Source organism: Leishmania panamensis, assembly GCF_000755165.1.
Source record: "Leishmania panamensis strain MHOM/PA/94/PSC-1 chromosome 13 sequence".
Taxonomy (NCBI): Eukaryota; Euglenozoa; class Kinetoplastea; order Trypanosomatida; family Trypanosomatidae; genus Leishmania; species Leishmania panamensis.
The window spans coordinates 85,306-101,782 of NC_025858.1; the positions used below are offsets into that span (position 1 = coordinate 85,306).

Sequence of the window (16,477 nt, forward strand, 5' to 3'; positions counted from 1 at the left end):
ACGACGACGTACGACGAGTGACGAGACGTACGTACGAGTACGACGAGACGAGACGAGACGCGAGCGGGGGGGGGGGGGGGGGGGGGCGATTGAGAGAAATGCACTTCAGTAGAAGCGGATGCACTCTCCTCGTGCTGCGGGGGAGGGGGGTGGCTTATGGGGGTACGTGTGTGTGTTTGTCAGTCGAATTCTCTCGTGCTGTCTGCTGCTCACCGTGGCGCGTGCAGGCGCAGCACTGTCCGCCGATGGGTGGCCGCAGAGGGGCGATTGGCAGATGACCTTTAACGCAGCACCTCTCTCCCGCCTTCCGCACGCACCAGCAAACGCGTGTCCACACGGAACAGTTCTCAGAAGCCTGAAAAATTGGCTGAGGGCGATCACAGCAGCAGCAGCCAACCCAGCCCAGTAAGCGACAGAGAGGACCAAGAGGAGGGTGACACAGACAGCAGAGAGAAACGACGAGAGGGCGGAGGAGGAGAGCCGTGGCGGCGCCTCTTCTCTCTGTAGGTGATACTATACATGAAGTTGTGGAGAGGCGGACCGTGGAGGGCAGGGGGAGATGTGTGCGAGTGGAAGAAGGGGACGTAAAAGACGTATATATGGAAGCACAACTCGCAGCGAGCCTTTACCCCTCACTCACCCGTCTTCTGCTGCTTCTTGCCTCACCTCATCCCCGCCTTCATTCACATCTCGTCTCCAGCCGATCCCGCGGAGCTCACGCAGGGCCATAGATATATTCGCGTGGCTGCTTGGACAGCCTCAGAACGAAAAGGAAAACAACGCACAGAGTGAAAAGGGGGGAAGAGACAGCAGCAGCAGCAGCAGAACGCAGACACGACTAGGACAGTAAGCAGCACCTCACACAGGTCAGAGGAGACGACAAGAGCTAAAACAGAAGTCAACTAACGGCGACCAGTGGCAGACGCTACACACACACGCGCAAGCCCAAAAAAAAAACACAACAAAGAGTGCCGCTCACCCCGCCTTGGCCGACGCCCCCTGTTGGGTGGCCGCCCCTGCTGCCAGCTGCGTCGCCGCTTGGCGCTGCTGCTCCTGATGTTGCATGATGATGGTCTGAAAGTCTTCTAGGCAGTCACAGATGGCGTGCAGCTGATGTAATACGTTGTTGTTTGCTCCCTCTCCCCTGCCGCGGCCCGAGTAGTCGCGCGTCCACAACATGCATCGGTCGTACAGGTTCGCCGTGGCCATGCTGACGTGGCTCACTGTGCGCGTCGTTGAGCTCTTCTGCTTGACCTTTCGATCCAGTTTGTCCTGCTTTGCCTTTATGGACTTCTGCAGTGACTCAAACGACATCTGCATCTCGTTCAATCGATTCTGGAGAGCGATGTTCTCCGTGCTGCGGCGCTGGCGCGCCAAGTTGAGCGAGCTGCGTGTGCGCAGGAGATCCTCCTCGAGCTGTGTCTTGCGCTCCTGCAGGACCCTAGTGTTGTCGCACAGCGTCATCCAGCGCTTGATTACGTCACGCGGTTCTTGGTACTCGTCTCCGTCGTTGCGGGAGAGAATCTCCTCCAAGAACGCTTGGTACTTCTCCATGTCCCTGTACTGCGTCTTCATCTCATCCCACTTGGACTCCAACCCTTGCAGACGCTGGGTGAGCTGGGCAATGTACACCTCCCGCTCCTTGCGCTGCTTCTCTTCGATGGCTACCTTCTTCATGGCACGACTACGCTTGATCTCGTTCTCCTGGATGAATTTGTAGTACTGCACGAGTGTATCTTGTAGATCCGCCCGGTCGGCAGCCAACTGTGCCTCCCCTTCCTTTACTTGTGCCATGCGCCGATTGTACTCCTGGCGCTTCGCCTCTAGCTCACGCTGTACATCGAGCTCCGCACGCCGCAACTTTGTGGCGGCGGTGATGCTGTCGAGCGCACTGGACATTACGGGATCCTCTATGTGTGTGTGTGTGTGTGTGTGTGTTGTGGTGGTGAAGGTGGTTGGTTACGAGCACACATCCGCGTGTAGTGCTATACAGCCGTGCATAGTTACATGAGGAGGTGGGGAAGGGAGAGCAGTGAAGGTCATCAGCTGTGCGACAGTGGAGTGGGCACGCATGTGTACGTCGCACAAAACAAGCACCAGCACGCGTACACTTGCAGAGAGAGAGAGACACACACACACGCAGGCGTGCATGACCACGCAGAGACCGCACAAACACCCATATGGATGCGGTGGCTCCACCACATCCGCCACGGCGTCGTTTCTCCACAAGCCCCTCTTTCATAAGAAGCGGCAAGTCGGGCGCAAGCGATCAACAACTCCGCGGGAACACACGCACACGCACAACCGGGAAAAAAAAGGGCAGTGATGCACTTTGCACCTGGGCCGCTCGCCGCCCAGCGAATGACACTGCAGGGGTGCCTGCGAGAGCCCGGCAGGGTAATTCTGTGGTAACACCCTCGCCCGGTGACTCAAGTATTGGTCATTAACCCTCGCTTGGCAAAGAGTCGACAGAGGAGAGGAGGAGGATGAAAAGAACCAGGCACACGCACAGATCAGCACACCAAGCACGAGAGCCCCATGTGTTCCCGCAGAACAGGGCGAACAGGGCGAACAGGGGGATGGTTCTCACCCGAGATTTTCTTCGGCGGTTTCCTCGCATGTTTCTTCAGTGCTCGCGGCGGCAAAACTCATATTTTGCTAGAAGACTTCTTGTGGCTAGGCAGTAACCACCCAGCAGTAAGCCTCTAACTTGTTGCACTCCGCCGACAGTCGTCCGGTGGCTTCTCTCCCACCCTCGCACAGTGGGGAAAAAGGTGCCGCTCGGAGGTGACAGCGCGCGACACATCCTTCATATACGAGCAGACGAGAGACGACCCCGGTACGAGGCCGTACTCCTCAAGGCTACGCGAGAGCGTGCCGGTGGGATTCAGCAAACCCACTATGTAGAAGACAACCACCATGCCCCGCTCTTAAAGCCAACCGTACGTGGGCACTCGCCCAGCTTGCCCACCGGCAGGCCCCGCCTAACGCCACCAACCCCATTCAGCTGTGTGTTTGCACATTCTGCAAAGGAGGGGAAGTGGACTGTCGTCAGCACAGCCCCTCAGCACAGTGGCAGCGTCTCCTCTGGATGGGTTGACGCAGCACCCCTGTGCAGGTCAAAGTATTGCCTCACTGTTCTGCCCTCGTGCGAGCACGTCTTGCGTCATCCGACTCGCTTACCCATGTCTGCTGGCACGCAGAGCCATGCGTTCAGCTGTGGGAGGGTGAGGCGTAGGGCTGCCGCCTCGATGCTCCCACCACGCACAGTGATGAGCGTATGCACCCCATCCACCGAGACGTGGCTGTGAAGCAAATCGCGTCGTTGCCTCCGTCATTGGTAGGAGGAGGTGCGATTGTACGCCGTACCAGCCCACGTACGGCGCACGAGCTGCGCATCCAACATGGGCAGCTCGAGACGTGCAGTGGCGTCAAGGCACAGCAGAGGGCCATCCCATCCAAGTCCAGCGTGGACGGAGCGAGGTTTGCCTCTGCACGCCCGCGCTAGCGAAAACGTCCACGCGGGGTTGAGGAAGGAGTGGTGGTGGTGGTGGTGGTGTGCAGCATGCAGGAGCGTAAGGGGCAGAATCGATGCAAAGGGCCGGATGGAGAGCCCTGGATTACGCAGCACCACGGCCAGCTTTGCAAGACGCTGGAGAGGGCGGCTCACCAATCCTCCCCTCTCGCTCCATATGCACTCCGCTCTTAAAAGCGTGTTTGCCTCGGAAGCCAAACCCAACGACGACTCCTCCTCCATGCGTGCCCGCGACTCACGCTCCGGGTGCATGAGAGGGTTGGCCACGTCGATCCGACCAGCGATGCGACGCACCGCCGCCACGAGGTCGTCCTCCGGAGACTCTTCTGCTGCGACCAAAGTCTTGCCAGTCATGGCCATAGCCGCCACAGGGGATGGGGTGATGATGCCCACGATTGTTCAGGCCACACCCTGGCCCACGCCCACGTTCCAGCGCGCGCCGGTGGATAGCGGGCATCGTTCTCAGAGAAGATTTGGAGAGGGCGCGTCAATGCAGTAAACTCGGCTTCCGCCTCCGTGAGGCGCTGCCACACTCGTTTGCGTGCCGCGTGTGCCCCACACAGGCGCCCGACCCCCCGCGTCACATCGTAATTCTGTAAGAGCGAAAAAAAAGGGGAGAGATGCCGCCGTCTCCGCTGACTCGCCCCCACCACGAGGCGCGTGTGCGCAGCTCAGACTGGGGATGACATGCGGGACGGGAAGCAGGCGCTCCTCTGGCAGGTCGACGGCCTTGAAAAAGTTGTAGCGCTCCGCTTGTGTTGCCCAAAGTCCCCAGGCGCCAGCGGTGCGCCGACCGGCACACGCGTTTCTTCATGTCGTCGGCCTCACACTTTGAGCCAGACGTGAGCGTGACCCCGGCCAGGGCCGCAAATGAGGGATCCAGTGGGTCACAGTGTTCCTCGCTGTAGCGCTGGGGTGGACCGGTGCTTATTGTAACCCACTTGGCGGCAGGCATCATCGAACGCCCTCGCCTGCGCCGCGTGGCGACTGACGAGTGCGCAGCCCGGATGGGGGAGGGGGGGGGGGGGAAGATCTCCCGTTGCCCCTTCCGTTCAAGAAAGGGAGGGAGGCCCATCGTGCGGGAACGCCCCGGTGCGCTCCTGGTGAGTACCTCGTGTGCCTGCAGGATGGCCTTGAAGGCCTTTACTTTTATCTCTTCTAGAGGCTTCCCTCGTCAAGGTGGCACTTCAAGCACAGTCGTGCAGCCCCATCTCATCCGCTACGGCAGTCTGACTTTCATCGGAGGCACCGTTGAAATCGAGCTTATCTTGAATCACGAGCGTGGAAGGCACAGAGGCGAATGAGCGAAGGCACGATGGTGAAAAGGAGGAAGAGACCCCCCCCCCGGGCAACTCTTCAGGACTCGGGCCTTCAAGCTGTCCACGTAAAACCTCTTCAGTGTGCTTTGACCTACATGCTGGGGTGGGAGGGGGAGGGAGGGGGCAGTTCTGTGAACATGGAAAAGGGAGATGTGAAAACGAGGGTAACAAACTAAAGCACAAGTACACCAGGCAATCCGTACATAAGCCTATTCCGACGAGGGAGAGCACAGTGGGAGCTTGAGAAAGCGCCAGGAGGCAGTGGTCAAGCGGCCTGACACCAGAGGATTCTCTCTTCAGCTCGACACTTTGTAAGCAGTTCCGATGACCGAAAAGGCGTTCCGCCACCTCTTGGCTACCCTACAGCATTTAAGTTAGCGCCTACTTCTCTCCGTAGAGGAGTCCTCCCCGGGCACATTCAAGCTGGCTTCCTGACGTTGACGCGGGTCTGTCAGTGAGTTGCGCATGTGCACCCCAGCGCCGCTGCGACTGTGCAAACTTATGTGTAGTGGCGGTGTGAACACGGTGGTGCCTATTTCCTTTAAGGTCTCCTCTTGTGTAGGTGACCACGTCTCTTCTGCTGCTTCTTCTTTCGCATTACCTGACGCACACCTCCATGCGCGTCTCGTGCTCATCAGCGCGGCCAGCTGCGAACACAGACGCCGCACACACAGTAGCGTGCACGAATGCCCGGGTATGCGCCATTCTGTCGGAGGTCTCTATAGGTGCCCCCCTCTCCCTCCCTCCCTCTCTCTCTCGGGATACTAACCATGATAGGAGGGAAGAAACTGAATGGTGCCATCCACCTCCAACGCTGCGACGAGGGAGCCCGTCTTGCACCCCGCAAAGGATGCCATTTCCACCACCTCCATCGCTGTCACGCCGATTGGGATTAGCGAGATGACACCGTCCCGCAACCCGCACCGGCACACCAGCAGGTGGTTCGTCTCTGTCTGGATCCACAGACGGCGGCGGCTGCACTCGAAGCGGGTGACACAGCCACCCACACCACGGTACAACCCGGTAGAGATCATAGAGACGACCTCGACGCCAATGAAGGGGTTGATACGGGCGAGCAGGACACCCTCGAGCCCGGCGGTGCTCAGGAAGTACAGGGAAGGCCCAAGACCCGTGGCACGCACGACGCAGTCCACCGGGGCTGGCGTGGGCACGACACACGACTGGAACGCCGCGGCCGACGCAGCGCCGGACGCAGACATGGGTGAAGGCCGGATGCGCACCAGTGCCAGGGATCCGTGTTCGCACACGGTGCAGAGCAGGAACAAGTCATTGTCATCAAACACAACCTGACCCAGCCCGCCGTCGACAGAGGGGACGACAACGGTGCCGCATGCCTGCGGGTGAAAGGGTGGCTCATTCAATTGGAGAAAAAAGAGGCGCGTGTCGGCATTACTGGCGCAGGCGAGTGTGTTCGCGTCCTGATGAGCAAAGGCCCCGGCGGTGATGGTGACGCCGCTGCTGGTGGGGTAGAATAAGACGCGGGCGGCAGCATCCGCGCTTGCCAATGTCTTTGCAACGGACCAGGATGCATCAGCGGTGCGGTCTGAGGAGGCCGCCAACAGCCTCCAGAGCAGTACGCCGCCGCAGCACCCCACCGCCAGGACATCGCGCGACTGTGGCTTCCATTGCAGCCAGCTCACCTCCTTCTGAAAGGCATGCGTCAGGACACATATTACCCTCTCTTCGCCCACGTCGTACACGACGACGCGCGTCGAGGCATCGGCGCCGCCTTCCTCCACCGCCACTGCAAGCCACATGTACGAAGAGTGAAAGCTGAGACCCGTTACACGCTCCGGCCCACCACAGCGAGAGCGCCGCGCCCGTAACACCAGCCGCGCACTCGGTAAGGCAGTCGGGAATATGCTGCGGAGGCCCGGCAGCACAAAGGATACCGTCTTGATTAGGCAGCGGGCGAGATAGGGAAGGAGATGCGGCGCTGATGAGCACAGCTGGCGAAGCCAAGAGCGACATCCAGGGCGAGCCCGCCGGTGCGCCTCTATCGCAGTCGCCAGCGACGACCACCACCTCGTATCCATCTCAGCCTGGCCGTGCAGCGACGACGACGTGAGGACGGCGGCCCCGTCTGCGGACAAAGATGAGGCAGAATCGGTGGCCCGCGTCCTCCCGTTGCCGTTGTTGGAGCCATTCATGCCGTGCACTGCATCCCACGCCACGACACCATCGTTGGCGCATCGCAGCGGTGGATACACAGCGCCGCCAAGCGCGGCGTAGGCGCTAAAGTCACGGAAGCCAAAGAGTCTCCCGGCCTTCTCGCCAAGCACACGCTCATCTTCTATGAGTGCCTGCGGGTCCTCGACGAGCAACTCGCACAGAGGCTCAAACATCTTCGCTGCTAGGCGCTGCGTATTTTCCTTCACGCAGGCACGTGTAGGCCATATGGGCGTGTAGGTAAGCCAAGAGCGAGCGAGGGGGAGAGAAGCGGTGGGAAGGGAGGAATAGTGTGTGGATAGAGAGGGTGGTGGTACTTACACAGAGAGAGAGATCCATGAGTCGTGGATGTCGTCCACAAGACGAGATACAGCCGAGCAGAGCAGAGCACGGCATCACTCAATGTCTGCTCTTCAGCAGCTTCATGGGGAGGGTCTTGAGAGAAAAACAAGCGCCACTAGAGTTATGAGTAGCAGTCTGGACATGTGACCCGCCGCCACTGCCACTCTATGTGGGTGTATGCAGGAACGCGTGCAAGAACGCCCTTGCCACTGCGAAGATGACAGGCTCACCAATGTGACCCTATGCTGATTGGTTTGCCTCATGTTGGGTGTGTGCTTTGCATGCATGCCAGTGCACGGTATGCACCGATAGCCCCGGTCTGCTTAGTCTCTTATCAGACAGAAGGGCGCAGCACGCTGAAGCGAAGGAGGAAAGAGGGAGGGAGGGAGGGGGGGTCTACTTCTGCTTTCCGCTGCCCCTCTTCCCGCCACCGCCGCCTGAGGCGCTGTTCTTGTTATTGCCGCTCTTGCCCTTTCCGCCACCACCACCAGCGCCCTTGCCCTTTCCATCCGCATCCAGTCCCAGCAACTCGGCCATCGCAGCTTCCCGTTCCTTGGCGGAAATCTCCTTTGCGGCCTTATCGTTGCCCTTCTTGCCATTCCTGTCCCCGCCGCGCCCGCCTACCGCTGGCAACGACGTGCCAGTCGCGGCCGGGTAGCCCTCCACCTCAACTGGCACAGTCTTGCGTATCAGTCGCTTGTGATCGTCGACGTAGGAGCCGGGGTTCTCCTGGTGAAAGAAGCTCTTCATGTGATATGCGTCCTCCTCGTCCATGTAGTACTTCTCCTCCACGCCAACGCAGCGAAACCCGAGAGTATCCTGATAGAGGTGCAGTGCAGCGTCATTCGTCTTGCGCACATGCAGAGAGCAGTAGTGGGCGTCGTACTCGGCGTCCATCTCCTTCATCGTTGCTCGCATCACACGTGACGCGATGCCGAGCTTGCGATGCGACCGCAGCACGGCCAGAGACGTGATGTGGCCATGCTTTTTCTCGGCTACCTCCTCGTCATCCATCTTCCCCAGAACGTAGCCGACGGTGTTGCGGTTGTAGTCCTGCTGCACATAGAGCAGCTGCGGCCATGAGAGGAGATGGTAATAGTAGTACCGCAGATTGTAGTTCTCGGGAAGACAACGGAGATTGCTGTGCTGCATCTCGTACATGTCCTCCATGGTGGCGCGACGGAGCTGCATGATGACGGCGGCTCTCGCGTGGCCCTGAGTGCGCAGAAAGAGATGGGGAGATAAAACAATGATGGAGAAGGTACGCCGTTCAGGGAACAGAACTCAAGATCGGCAACGATGCGTGTGTGTGTGTGGGTGGGTGGGTGGGTGAGCGTTGAAATGGTTCAGAGGTTCCAAATCAGCGAAAAGATTTAGGGGTAAAACGACACCAGAGCGACAAGGAAAAGAAAGGGGCAGTGAGAGGTTGCTCTCATGAACACGCCTGTGGGACGGCACATATGGCGCAGTGCAGAGTCAACAACGTGCCCATCACGCACATACACACAGACGCTTTGCTCTCGCGTCGGTGCTGAGCAAACAACGGGGAGTCAATGTAGGTAAAAGTGTAGGAAGGTCCAACTCGCTTGCGCCCGGGGTGGAGAGAATCAACATTGTGCAATGACGCCTGTCTGCATCAGCAGCAGCAACAGCGCAAGTGACACCATAGCCACGGCCTCGCCGTTCCACAGTGCGGCCGCTCTTTCGCACGCACGCCTATGTGCAGCGGAGTTGGTGCGTTTGCGCTGCCTCCGCCTCGCGTCCGACTAGAACACGTGGCCCAGCTCACCTACGCCGGACGCGCTGCGCCACGTATGCACAGGCGTAGAGGCGCACCTGCGGAGGATATACGCCGGCACCTTCAGCACCAACTTCGTTGTTTGTGGGCCAGCGTGCCACCTCGACATGAGGAGGAAATCCTCATGAACGCGCAAAAACACGACCCGCATACACCTCCGCTGCGCCGCGGCCAAATCGAGGTCCTCTGGGGGAGCCGCCTGCCGTTGAACCGCGCCGTGCGCCTGGCGGGCTCTTCTCGCCCACCCCCTCCCGACTCTTCGGATACGCGCTGCGTGCCCGGCACTACGCAGACCCTGGCGGGCTGCAAGCCTTTATCTGGGCGGGAAACGTACAGGGGCGTCGGCTGGCATCTTGGGCGTGCGCCCAAGCCCGCCATCCATGCGGCCGGAGCCGGCCTACCCGCCCCGCCGCCGCGCCACAACCCAAAAAGCAGCCAAAGAAAAACGGAAACGAGAGGCGCACGCGACAGGGTGGGTGGGCCGGCATTGGTGCCCAGAAATGCCGCAACGCGCCACCCCCGCTGTTGAGGGACCCGCACCGAGGGGAGGGGCCATGACGGAGAAGAGCGCGTTTGCAACGGCAGCCGCGTCCGCTTTCCGGCGCGCCGGCCGGCCAGGCGGACCCCGCAGCCCCCCCGCCACCGAACCCACCAGCGCATGAACATCACACAGCGCCGCTGCAAGCACGAGAACTTCGCGAAACGGGGGAGACATTGCCCCCGTGCCGACGTCCCTTTTCCGTCCGGAGGGCCCACCCGCAGCCCACCAGCGAGCGGATCCGCCGAAACCAAAACAACCGCCGGCACACCAGGAGGGTGTGCGCGCGGTGCCCCGAAGGAGCCGACACCCTCATGCCCGCATGAGAACTGCCGAAGTGCCGTCACAGCGCTGCGGGGCCACATCGTGATCGCAGCTGCTTTAGCGCACCCGCGCCAAAGGACCCCCCTTCGGTTTTCTTTTCCAGCGCCGCAGAGCGCCCGCCACCCCGCCAATGCCAAGTAGAGAGGGCCGGGCGGATGCTCCAGCGGGCCCCCTTCATGCGAGCAGACCGCCCCAGCCTGTCTAGCCGAGCCGCGGCTTCCCTGACAACCCCCGCAACATGCCGGCCAGCGCCGCGCATTTGCTGGGCGCCCACGTCGAGAGGACGGATGCGACTGTCATCTCGGACACCCATGGTTCAGAAAGCACGGCGCAGGCCCGCGCTGAGCCCCCGAGCCGAACGCACAGGCACGGAGCCCGCAGGGCCTTCTGTCTTGGTGCCCTGCCGGCGCTGAGCTGCCGGGAGGAGAGGCACACCCAAGGGAACCAACAGTGACGCAGCAGGCTCGGAAGCCAGACCGCTTTGGCTGGGGCTTGTCTTCCAGATAGTCACGCAGACATCGCGCAACCATCCGCTCGAGTGGCTTGCAGAGACTACTGATCAGCATCACGGGGGAATGCGGGGCGCGGGAGCATTGTCAGGCTTGCGCAGCTTTAGTGAGTGGAGTCATCAGTCCCCCTCCCCTTCCACGCAGCATGGGCACAGCCGGCAACAGCGTTCTAGTTGTCATCGATTTCTATGCAAAGCAAGCAGATTTAGTTTTGTTCATGGAAGCAGCGGATTGAGCAGACGCGGAGACATGACGAGGCGCAGCCCCTCTAACGGTATTGTAGGATGATAGCAGCAATTGCCTGGAGCGCCGCCCCTCTGCCGGTTTGTAAACTGGAGCTCGCCAATAGGTGCCGACAGGGACGACGGCAGCGACGGCGCGGCGTCAGGCCTGGAGGGCTTGCGCAGCTGGAATGGGCTGCGCAGCCGCGGCGGGTCGCCGAGTGCACCACCGCCTGGGGTGCAGAGGGGCTGCGCGAGTTCTTCCTCGTGGCATAGCAGAAGCCGACGGTCCATCAAAAACCGCAGAACCGCCCACAGTGCTCGCTGGCTCACCACACCGCTCGCCATCAGCCGGCCCTCCAGATCGGCGTGGCGAATCCCTGGCACACACAAGATGTAGCGGTAGACAGTGTGCACCACGAGATGCCACATGTACGAGTGCCAACTCCCGTCCACGTGATGAAAGATGCTAGGGTACGGGATCAGACTACACCCCTCAGGTGTGTGGCTGCCGTCGTAGAGCGGGCTGAGAGGCGAAAATGGTGCGAATGCACCGCCGCGGAGCGCCTCGTAGCACGCCTCAACAGCGCGCTGCTCCGCCGCGGTTGGAGGGCCGTCGATGGGAATATTCTGTAGGTACGGCGGGTCTCCATAGTTGCGAATTGTACGGGCCGGGTACAGCTGACGAGCCGCTTCGACCTCTGCGCGGGCCACAGCAACGCTGTCCCCGTCGTCGCTGCTGTCGTTGCTATTGTCCGTATCCTCCTCACCGTTTGATGCCTCTTTGCTGCCCCTCGCAGCGGAAGAGCGCCTCCGCTTGCGATGCGGACGAGCACGCCGTGCCGCGACGGTCCCGACTACCACACCAGTCACATTGGCCTCGGCTCCCTCTGCGCTGTCAGGGCGCCGCCGCAGGAGCCCTTCGCACGCGACAGCATCTGCCGGCCACGCCAACTGCGGCAAGGGAAGTCGCGTCATCCTCTCTCGCACTGCATTCATTGCCATCGACATGTACGCTTGGTCCATTGAAGGCTGATGAAGGAGCTCCAGCGGCGGCGGCTGGGTGGACTGCAAGGGCTCCTGCGCACCCGATGCGAGGAGCGAGTTCATCTCCCCGTGGGCCCACAGCATTGTAGGGCTCTCGCGGCCTCCAGTCACTGCACCGCTCAGAGTATCCGCCTCCTGCACCCACTGGTGCAGCACCGCCATATTTGCGCACGGGTGTGGTGCAGTGCGCAGTGCGTTGAGTGGCAGAATGTACGGGCTATGCGCCAACGACAACTGCGGCACGCGGACGTTCTGCTGCCGTGCTCGGCGAAATACCGGCAGTCGCTGCAAAAATGCGCGCGCACGCGACACCAGCCAGGGCGTGTTGAACGCCGTCAAGAGTGACCGCGCGACACTGGCGCGGTAGTGGGCCTGGTCACAGAAGACAATCATGCGCAGGATGTCGGCGGCCACCTCGAAGCCGGCCTCCATCAATCGCAGCTGTGACTGCTGCGTCGAAGGAGGAGACAAGCGCATCTCCGTCGCTTGCGGAGACGGGAGCAACGAGAGTTGAGGTAGCGACAGAGGCGCCGAGGCGGCGCAAGAATGCGCGAGTGCGAAATCGGCGGTGGCAACAGCAGCGGTAGAAGCCGCCGCCTGTGGCGCGTAAACACTCTCCACCTCTTCACAAAGCTCCTCCGTAGACGAGGAGTGCCGCAGCTGGCACGCTCTATGAGCGGCGTTCGAGCCCCGCACGGCGCACAGCGTCTCTGCCAGCACTGCCATGTGCGTCGTCGACGTGCTCACTAGTCGATTGTACGCACCGCCGCCCTGTCCAGAGTTCGTCATATTGAATTCCGTAGGCGTCCCCGTTCCTCTGCAACCGCCACCACTGGAGGGGTGAAGAAGCGAGTCGCTGGCCTTCACACCTCCGTGCTGCAGAACTCGCACTGCTGGCAGCGTTGCTGGTACACAGAAAAGCGGATGGTGAGAGAGGTGCACGCTGCGACCGCGCAGCACGAGACGCATCACTTCATTGACGCGCCTGAGAGGTGCGAAGTGGTGGAATGCAGACTCCAGCGCCTCAGCGACGGTGGGGCCACTGATCTCTGTGCGGGGCGCCTTGTGGGGACGCTGTTCCGCAACGTGATGGCTGCCGGCTGCCGTCGTCGCCGCTGGGGAGGTGTTGTCCCCGTCATCGCCACGGCCGTGACGTTTGGGTGCAAACAGGGAAGCAGAGGAAGAGACGCTGCTTCGGCCAGGTACGCCTCGCCGATCTGCCCCACGTCTCACCGCGTCGGCAGCGACGTCACCAAGGCTGGTGCTACGCCGCGACTCTAGCGGCAACCCACTGCTTTGGTAGAGCTGCGCTGCCAGGAAGCTGGGGTCCTGTCGCAGCAACTTGGAGAGTGCCACCACCTGCACTACGGCAGCATTCGACTCTAGTGCCAGAAGTTGCGACGAGAGCCTGTGCGGTGTCCGCCCTACCGCGCTCCAGAACGGAAGCCAGTAGCGCATGCACGCGTACAGCGACGCAGCAGCGGTGGGCGGGGCAGACATGAAGTAATGCGTGTAGCCATCCACGGTGCACTGCGGCTCTAGCGCGTAGACGACGTCGTCGCATGCCTCAGAAGAGAAGCTGTTGAAGCCGCACTGCGGTGAGCGGATGAGCTGACGGTCGTACAGCCCCTGCAGACACGCGAACAGCGTCTGCGTTCCCCGCTGCACACACCATCCGTAAACACTGGGCGGGAGATCCCGGAGAGGTGTCGACCAGTCGCACACACCATCAGCACGGCCGAGCACACGCCCGAGGTCGGCCTGAGGAAGACCCACGACGACGACAAACGTGCTAAGGGACATGCGGGTGTACATTTCCCGCACACGTACGCCGCCAGCACCCCCTGCCGCACTGTCGGGGGGATAGCGGTAGTGCTGGTGCCAAAGCTCGAGGTGAAGTCGCGACATGCGCTGCACCAAGCTCCGCGCGTAGCCGTTGCGCACTGTCATGACGCGATTCACCGCCTTCGTGGCTGCGGGGTGCACCTCGACGAGACGCTCACCCAGCGTGGAGCGACAGGCGCCATTCATCACAGCCGGGAGGCTCTGCAGCATCATGTCCGAGGGAATCGACTTACCGCTCGCCGCTGACGGCAGCACTGGCTGCCGTGCACTCTTCCTCGTGAACTCAGCACTGACAGCAGCCTCAGCGTCCAGCACAGCCTGCTTCGCTGCATCGCTGAGCGTACTGGGGCGCGTCTCTCCCTCCGCGGGCAGCAGCACCACCAGCCCCACATGCTTCCGCCCACGCTGGGCGACGGCGGTGGTGTGGACATATTTGAGGTGGCGCAGGAACGGCAGGACGCGCCGGTTTAGGGTGGAGACGTCGATGCTCTGCATCAGCCTGGGCACCGACGCCGCGTAGTGTGGTGCAGCCTGCACAAGCACGTCCAGCACCGTGTTGACTGAATAAGCCGACAGGCCTTTGGGAAGCCGTGGATCACTGGATTCGAAGTGAAGCGTGCGAGGCGGCAGCAGAGGCAGCGCTACCTCTGCTGCTACTACTGCCGTGTCCGCCGCTGTGGCAGCTGCAACACCCTCACTCGCACGGAATGAGTCGTCCACTTCTTCTCCCTTTACTACAGTCGCAGCAGTGGCCTCCACAGGATGCGGGCCTTGCGCGAGCAGCCCCGTTGGTGGCCGTGGCGCGTACACGAGTGTGAACATTTTGGTGTGCCGCAGCAACAGATACTGCGTTACCAACGTGCCTCGCATCTTCGCGTACCTCTCAAGGAAGGCACCGAGGGCTTTGCTCCGTTGTTTGTACGGCATGTGAAACTGAACACGCGGCACGGCGGCGGTGAGTGACAGCGGGCGTCGCTCCGCTTCGTGGGCAGCCTGTAGTTCTAGTGCTTGGTTGGGCTCAGCACGAAGCACCGCCACTGCCTCCAACTGCTGGTGTCTAGTCGACGGGTGTGAGAACGGCGCCGCGGCGTGGCTTTGAGTCCGATCACCCTGCTCATCATCGTCCTCGCCGCTTGTGCTATCCCTGGAGCCATCCCCCTCATGATCATCAAAGTCGAGCTCCTCAGCCGCGCCACCGTGACCAAGCTCGCGGTCTGCCCGAAGGATCACAGGTGCGGAAACCACCTTCCCCCGCAGTGCGGCTTCATCCCTGCAGTTGGTGTCGCCATCATGGACGTCCTCCGCATCGTCGTTGTCCCCATCACTACCGTTCAGATGAAGACTCTGCATCTTTTCCGCTTTGACCTCGCCGCCGTCCCCTCCATCGCGAACGCGTGCTCGTGGCCTCACAGAGGTGGAGGAAGTCTCTGACGGAGATGCAGGTAACGGTACGGTGTACACCTGCTGCACAAGGTCCTCGGAAGGGATCACTATACGCAGCTCACGCAGATGGCCACGCAGGGTAACGGAGGCGACCACAATGCTGAGTCCCGCCACGCTCATAAGGCGTCGCAGGTGCATCCGCTCAGTCCGCGAGAAGTCCTCCCAGCGGGTGAGAAAGAGACCGTGGGCGGCAAGGATGGCGTGCACGGCATCCTGCATGAGAAGCCGGCGCTCCGGGGACTGCTGAACGAGCTGGCGCACCAGCTGCAGATCGAACGCCACGCCAGGGAAGGCCGCCTCTTGACGGCGCTTGCGGGCATAGTAGTGATCGAGGGGGTAGTGACTGCGACAGGTGCAGCGCTGCTGCAGCAACGGCGCGGACGCTGTGGATGCAGTCGCACTAAGCGCCCTACCATCGCAGCCACCGCTATCACGGCCCCACTCCCCGTACAGCTGCTCGTCTTCGCGGGAAGGTGACGGAGCGCGGCCGTCGCTCCCCGCCCCTGCCACCCACGTTAAATGCCCCTTTTTCTCCCGCTCCGTTAGTGGCAGCGCAAAGTGGGGAAAGAATCGATAGACAACCCCGCGCGACGGCTCGTGGTACATATAAACGAGCGTCACCTTGTGCATTCGCCTCAGCCACTTGAGGCCACTGCCGACGAGGTAGTTCTTGTACCGCGCTTTGAACGCCGGCGTGCTGGGCAATCGATCCCAGCCAAGCACAGCGTTCTCCGCGATGAAGCTGGATACCATCTCCAGCTTCTCATTCGTGATAGAAAACCCCATGACACGCTCCCGCAGGGCGTGCGACGGGGTGAAGAAGAGCAGCGTGTTGGGGTCACCATCCCGCCTGGATGAGGGAAAGCCCTGAGGTCGATCCTGCCCTGATGCGCCGCGCTGGTCGCAACTCACACATTTCTCCTCCTCAGTCCACACAATTCTGCCCAAGTCCAGCAGCACAACGGCCTCCTCAGCTGACACTCGACGCCCTTGTGGACTCGTGTTTGAGGCAGCAGGTGCGGGCATAGCCCTCCGTCTGCCTCGCCCTTGGCGGCTGCCCGGGGCGCTGACAGCCACGTCCACCCTCTCCGCACATGAGGTTTCTATCTCGTCCTTCGCCGTCAGTGCGCACACATCGAACTCGCTGCCCTGCGTGGTCAGCAAGAGTCGCACGATAGTGTCTCGAAGGGTATCGTTAGCGACCCAGCCTTGATACGGGAGGACGTCTTCGCAGATGAATTCGCTCAGCTGAGCGGAGGAGCAGCCGACGCAAGGCACCTGAGCGCCGATAAATTCGAGACACAGTTGTAGGCACCCCTCAAACATAGCGTGCGGTGCGCCCGTTTACTTTGACGTGTGTGTGGGG

At 61.4% G+C, this 16,477-nt stretch overlaps 4 protein-coding genes across 4 annotated transcripts, besides 1 other annotated feature; all 4 read right to left on the bottom strand.

The window, feature by feature from the left end:
- Nucleotides 1–975: 975 nt before the first annotated feature.
- Nucleotides 976–1,899, bottom strand: LPMP_130240 (hypothetical protein; the record flags this gene model as incomplete). The annotated part of the gene is made up of 1 exon (XM_010698805.1): nucleotides 976–1,899. The coding sequence occupies one exon, from the start codon at nucleotides 1,897–1,899 to the stop codon at nucleotides 976–978; it is 924 nt and encodes a 307-aa protein (XP_010697107.1).
- Nucleotides 1,900–5,618: 3,719 nt separating this feature from the next.
- On the bottom strand, nucleotides 5,619–7,220 carry LPMP_130250 (hypothetical protein; the record flags this gene model as incomplete). Its single annotated transcript, XM_010698806.1, has 1 exon — nucleotides 5,619–7,220. The coding sequence occupies one exon, from the start codon at nucleotides 7,218–7,220 to the stop codon at nucleotides 5,619–5,621; it is 1,602 nt and encodes a 533-aa protein (XP_010697108.1).
- Nucleotides 7,221–7,782: 562 nt separating this feature from the next.
- Nucleotides 7,783–8,577, bottom strand: LPMP_130260 (N-acetyltransferase subunit ARD1, putative; the record flags this gene model as incomplete). Its single annotated transcript, XM_010698807.1, has 1 exon — nucleotides 7,783–8,577. One exon carries the CDS (start codon nucleotides 8,575–8,577, stop codon nucleotides 7,783–7,785), a length of 795 nt encoding a protein of 264 aa, XP_010697109.1.
- Nucleotides 8,578–9,323: 746 nt separating this feature from the next.
- Nucleotides 9,324–9,773: a repeat region.
- Nucleotides 9,774–10,770: 997 nt separating this feature from the next.
- Nucleotides 10,771–16,437, bottom strand: LPMP_130270 (hypothetical protein; the record flags this gene model as incomplete). Its single annotated transcript, XM_010698808.1, has 1 exon — nucleotides 10,771–16,437. The coding sequence occupies one exon, from the start codon at nucleotides 16,435–16,437 to the stop codon at nucleotides 10,771–10,773; it is 5,667 nt and encodes a 1,888-aa protein (XP_010697110.1).
- Between the last annotated feature and the right edge of the window lie 40 nt (nucleotides 16,438–16,477).